The sequence below is a fragment of the Thermobia domestica genome, chromosome 10 (assembly GCF_964235325.1).
Source record: "Thermobia domestica chromosome 10, izTheDome1.hap1.1, whole genome shotgun sequence".
Lineage (NCBI taxonomy): Eukaryota > Metazoa > Arthropoda > Insecta > Zygentoma > Lepismatidae > Thermobia > Thermobia domestica.
Window position 1 is genome coordinate 270,390,443 of NC_137463.1, and position 6,696 is coordinate 270,397,138.

General features: G+C 33.3%; 1 protein-coding gene across 3 annotated transcripts in view; it reads left to right on the plus strand.

Annotated features, from left to right (window-relative positions):
• Cypl (peptidyl-prolyl cis-trans isomerase-like 1 Cypl) overlaps positions 1-2,026 on the plus strand; it is a 54,853-nt gene extending 52,827 nt beyond the window's left edge. For all 3 annotated transcript variants that reach the window (XM_081729598.1, XM_081729600.1, XM_081729599.1), the window contains one exon: positions 1,804-2,026. In XM_081729598.1, the coding sequence (XP_081585724.1) occupies positions 1,804-1,919 (116 nt within the window). In that variant the 3' untranslated portion in view covers positions 1,920-2,026. The remainder of the gene's footprint in view (positions 1-1,803) is intronic.
• Positions 2,027-6,696: the final 4,670 nt, after the last annotated feature.

The window sequence follows — 6,696 nt, forward strand, 5'->3', positions numbered from 1 at the left end:
ACCTGTTACCTGTTAAAGCTTTTACGAAATAGTGTCAGTCAACATGTTCTGCTCACAACTTATTTTAGACTTTTCCATTCTAAATTGAAATATGGTATTATATTCTGGGGATCTACTACACTGCTAAATTCCACATTCGTTTTACAAAAGAGAGCTTTAAGGTTTATGACCGGAAGTAAACCTCGAACTTCTTGTAAACCTCTATTTAAATTTCTTGAAATCTTACCTCTTCCATGTTTATATATATATATGAACTTCTAAAATTTGTAAGAAAAGATATACAGATAGATACAAGCAGCTTCCGGTTGAACTCAGATATTCATATGCATAATACAAGACAAGCGTCTGACCTTCATGTACAGTCCTCACGTTTAAAAGTACATAAGAATAGTACATTTCCTATGGCAGTGAATATTTATAACAAGCTTCCTTCCACTTTAAAAAACAAAACATCTGGTTTCAATAATGCAGTCAAGTCCTACCTACTCGAGCACTGTTTCTATTCTGTAGAAAAATATCTCGCCTGTAGTAAATAATGTTTAAAGTATATATATTTTGTATATCTATAATGTAAGGTTTTATTAACTGTTATGTTGTTTTATATCGATGTATGTAAATTAGAATAATGAAAAATTGTACCTCTTCTTTTTACATAAATTCACACTATTTTAATATTGCATGTAGATTTAAATCTATACATATGTACACATTCAGTGTCCTTATGACGTGTCCAACTCATACGTTCACGTTGTGAACAATTTGTATGAAAAAGGATGAAAATAAATGCAAATACAAATACAAATACAAGAGAAGGTGGAAAAGTCTTCAGTAATGTCAGCTTCAACGACTGTCCAGCGACCGACCTAAGAATGATAAAAGCACGTTTCCTATTAAGCTTTAAAAAGCACGTTCTGGCAATGGTCAACTGGTTGATTTTTGTGTTACTATAACGTTTTTAGTTTGTAGTATTAAATAATAAGTTTCGTTTAATTAGTAGATTTGATGGTTCTAATAACGTGACATAATGCTGTTTAAAAAAAATAGAACAATGTCGGGTTGCCAACACTTTTCATCAAATGGTATCGCAGAGTATGTTAAACAGTATCCTATTGTGGATATTTGAATGAGTATACGAAACCGTCAAACAGTATACGAAACTGCAATGCTTTTTATTTATTAGTTTGAAAGTTATAAGGGGATTTAAAGATAAATAATGCACCCCATATATAAATAAAGACGAGGCTTTCTATCAAAATGTGTGTTGTTAAAAGTTGCCAGTGCACCAGAACAGATGTTGGAGAAACAAACACGTTGGTTTATCGTTGTGGCAATGAACCGTTGTCCCATCCACCGTATTTATTTGACATGACACCTTCAGATTTCTACTTCCATCAAAAGTCAAAGGAACGTTTACAGGAAACATTTCCGCAATGATAGTAAGCTCATTACTAAATTGAAAAACTTATTTTCCGTCAAATTATCAAATTTGTATGCGCTTGATATTCACGGATTTTTCCATAGATGTGAGTGAAGAGACGGATCCTTAGCACATCCTAATCATAATCGGGGAAAGAACGTTTAAAGTCTTCTCTAGTATATAATCGTAGGCTTGCTACCTCAATCACTGATTAGAAATTCGAGTGTGTGTGTGTCTCAGCACCTAATTTATTATGATGATGTAAAATATATATATATATATATATATATATATATATATATATATATATATATATTGAGAAGTACTTGTTTTCAATTTTCCAAAATAATGTATTTTACGGTTGATTTGTTTGTTTTTCCTTTCAGGTCGTGTGTATTCAGGGATGAATGTTGTTAAGAGGATAGGTCTAGTTGAAACTGATAGTAACGACAAACCAGTTGATGATGTCAAAATAACAAGAGCGTATGCACGACCTTATTAATAATTTATATCAAGGTAACGGGATAATGGACAACAATATAATAATTGAGAATCCACTTTTGTACATAGACATTTTGTTTTTACGGAAAAATAAAAGACTCGATTATACTTGTGTTTTTGTTACTGATTCACTTTACTTATTTGGAATGTGTTCAAATGTTTCATGTGAATTATATTTTAAACCGTTACCCTGTAAAAAAGAAGTAGTAGTAGTAGTACATTTATTATTATTATTATTATTATTATTATTATTATTATTATTATTATTATTATTATTATTATTATTATTATTGTTGAACTGAAATAGTACGTAAGATAAAAATGAGTGAAAAATACAAAATACGGTGTGCAATTAAGAAAACGAATTAAAAAAAAGTTTTTGTTTGCAATTCAGTCTTCAATTCATCGAAAATAAACACTACCGCTCAAAAGTTTTCGAATACCGCGGATTTTTATAAGTATTTACTGTAATTCTATTATTTTGGCACGAAAAATTTACCGCCTTGCATCAGATGTACTCCTGCCTTAAGCATAGAATTTGACGACAGTTGAATTGAGGTGTGAGAAATACTGCAGATATGTCAATTTATAATTCTAAAAATTGAAAAAAAAAATGATATATACAGGGTGTTTCAAAACAACCTACAACGTTTAAGAGGTGATTCCTGACAGAAAGATAAGACACAGAGTATAGACCAACCAGGGTGTACAAATGATTCCTTTTGGAATTATAGACTGCCGAAAACATAAAAAAAAAATGAAATGTAAATGTCCATAGCTCCAAAACTAAGGGACCTATCATAGTCGGGTCAAGACTTCACTTAGAAACTAATATGTGCGCTATCCAAAAATACATGTTTCTGAATCCTAAGGTACTCACGCAACAATTTTTATGCGGAAGTAGCACAGGATTCTAAAACTTGGATATTTGGATAGGCACATACTAGTTCATAAGTGAAGTCTTGACCCGACTACGGTAGGGTCCCATAGTTTTTCAACTATGGACCTTTAAAGTTCATTTTTTCATGTTTTCGGCAGCATATAACTCCGAAAGGAAGCATTTGTGCACCCAGGTTGGTCTACACTTTTTTGTTTTTTCTTCGTGTCAGGAATCACCTCCCAAACGTTGTCGGTGTTCTTTTGAAACATTCTGTAGATTGCATAATATAAACAACAGTGCGGAAGATGAGGCAAGATATTAGTTTTGTTTGGAAAGTGTGGACATAGAGGGTCAGTGCAGTGACAAACATTTCAAAGAAAAATTAGTTTTCCAAATTTTGTAGTTATCTATACCTTATAGATATGCTGGGTTTAAAAAACTAAAAACGCCATTCTTTGAAAAATGTTTACGACGGTCAATATACATCCTTCTCTGTTCAATTGTCGCTCAGTGGAAGCGTATATGTAATGCTGGTCGCTACTATTTCAACGATCAACAATGGAGCATACGAAACCATCGTAAGCACTTTTCAAATATGGTATTTTTAGTGTTTTAAACGTTAGCATATTAACAAGCTATAAAGACCTGAAAAATTTGGAAAGCTCTTTCTCTTTGAATTTTTTGTCACTACATAGACCCTCTATGTCTATACTTTTCAAACACAACTAACTTTTTGAAAACCATGACTTGAGAGGTCCTTGTAAAATTATACAAACATTGATAATCTGCGAATAAATTTTAACTCAACTTTTAGTCACAAACAGAACTGCCCCAACAAATCGAATTGCATTCTAGATTCATTGATCTATCACGTCAATCAAAGATCACCTGTACTCGTTGGGCGAAAGATATTAAAAAATGAGAGAAACTAAAAAAACAGATGAACTCTCCACGCGACGCGGTCATAGCGTCAGACTATTCATGCATTAAAATTAACGTTTTTTAAAAACCAATATATTAGTATGAAAATCCAAGTATAGAAGGGTAGTTCACTGCTGTTATATACTACAGAGCACACAACGACCTGAATAATGAAACGATTGTGGGTTTTCGACGTGTTATGACTTAAGAATCAATTAATTCAACAAATAATACTTGGCATATAAATGCACGGTAACAGTAATAGAGAAACAGATTTTTTTTTTTTTTTTTTTTTTTTTTTACAGATTTATAACAATTGATAGATAACTAACAACGAAACATTTACTCCCAAATATTATTACATCACAAAAATGACTGACTAATCCTTCACATGCATAAAAATATAAACGTTTTAAGCATGTGAATGACAGCTTACTGATTTGTATATTTCCGTTTATGTGGCTCTACTTTTTAAGCACATATATTTATCGTACAATCGTTATTTCTCGCACTTTGTAAATAAGCTAATTTCACAGTTACGAATATGCGTTTCAGTGCTGTATACTGTATAGTGGAAATTCCGATAGTCTCATTTTACGAATAGCTGCGCAGTTTATACGTCAGCCTATCAAATAGATACGACAGCTTCCATCAGTCGAAAATTACCTAAATACGGCAACAAATTTTTAAAAAGGAGAACAGTCACAGTAATATTTTTGATGAAAAATATCTTGGTATGGTGCAAAGTCCTATGCAAGCTGCAGTAAAATCTACCGATTTAACTGGACGTCCATATTATTCTCAGACATTTTGCTGTCGCGGTGAACGAAGCTCCGAAGAGAGACTAGAGTCAAAGGAAGAGTTACTTATGATTGGTTCACATGACCTAACAGCGCCAAGAATTGAACAATTATCATGCACTTCATTGTCTTTCATCGAAGTTGCTACGCAGTTTTTAGAAACCATATCATGGAAATCGAAGAATTCTTAATATATGAATGTCCCGTCCCATAATGATAATATATGAACTTTGGTAGAATACTTCACCAACCCATACACACCCATTTGGTCAGTCGACTGGAAGAATACTGGCAGTAGAGTTGCAGTCTCATAAAGAAAAGAACTGAAATTTATAAAGCGCTCAATAAACTCTGTTAATTCTTCTCTTTCTTTCTCTCTGCCTCTCTCTCTTTTTTTAAAATTTGGGTCTGTAATGTCGATCCCATTTTTCTTTCTGTTACAACTACTCAATGTTGTATATTTGTTAATTATGAAACAAAATGTTTTCAGCCTTTGAAGTTAACGAGGAGTGAATCTGGTTATTTATTATTATTTCCAATAAAAGTAAGTGATAAAAACTTGATATACCAAACAGTAACACAACATACGGAGTAAACAGTATACCGCAGGACAGGGAGGTAGAAATGTCAAATCGATACACAGAAATAAATAGTAAACAATTTTCTTTTAGGTTCAAATTATGAGCTGAATAATTCTTTGTATTATCTAATTAGAAATTTAAACCTGCGGATTGAATCCTTGTGTGAACAATGCCAAATTGCGGTCATTGCATCACAAATATGCTTGAGAACTGCAAGCACAGTAAAGTATGGAATAATGAGGGAGAGCAAATGAATTAAATAAAAGGTTACACCAGTGGCGGCTCGCGCTTTAAGTTTTAGGTGGTGCACCTCGTTTTTTCATTATTACTATTATTATAAATAATAATATTTTAATAATTAATAATATAAATAATTATAAACAATAATAGCATGGAATGGAGAAGATAATTTTGTGTGATTTTTGACGTAACCTTAAAAATGGTTGCGTTTTGGAAATGACTGTTCAGAGCGCTGTCAAGTTCAGCACTGAAATTAATTAATCCACTAAATACGTCTGGATTTGAAGAAGAGTCTGTTTCATCATGTCCTTTAAAACCAGTTCGAAGGCGCCACAAAACCGAATGCAATTGATGATTGAATAACGTGTTTTATATGAGCTGACGAATTTTCATGTTTTTTTTTTATTTTGTTGTGCAGATGCTGGATATCCACAACACTTTTTTACTCCATGCATCTTTCCCCGCCCGAACAACAAACACAGAAAACAAAACAAAAACACAGAACAGCATTTTTAATTTCACATCCACATAACCACTTCTGCTGTTCGTACAAGTTGATATTAAACTTCCTTGCAAATGTTCGTCTCTGACTTCTAATTACTTGCGTTATATTGAGAGTCGGAATTGGTCCTCTGATGTTTTTCACAAGTAGTTTTGTTTCTAAAGTTCTTTACGAAAACGACTCATTCAACAAAGACGTTACAGGATTCATTGTCACTTCACGTATATCAGGGACAGACACGTAATTCTGCAATTACAGCAAGCATATTCCAATGAAGAACAAAGACTTGCACACGCACACAAACACACACCACTACAAAGTACGAACAGATTCGACAATTTGATCATGAACATACTCCCGTTTGACTTCAAATACACGATTTTTTTCGGTGAGATTTATTTTGCGCCAAAAGAAACCATCAAAATACTCCCCCTCAAAGACCTTTTAGTGAGAGGGATGCTAGCCCCTATTTAAGCAGCCAAAGGCGTGGGTGATAGTAGGCGGAAGAGGAAAGTGTAGAAAGACAAGGGTTTCGTCACGTATGTTCTCCTACATTCCCTTTGCGAGGACGTTGGTCAGTCGAATTGAGGGAAGGGCTTGCAGTCCTCTTTAAAATCTCACCCCTTCCCCCATTAACGCTCTTTTTTTAAAATCTGCTGTCCAACTTTCTCATTCACTCATAGACATATAAAAAGGAAAAAAAAAATTCTCTATGCTGCCAAATTTCTACTCATTCAAACACGAGTGTATTAAATATTTACATCCTCAATCTGTCTTCACTCTTCACGGAGTCGCCTTTACTGTCTCCACAGCTGCCTTGACCTTATTAGTTGACAGAACCAATAGTTATCACC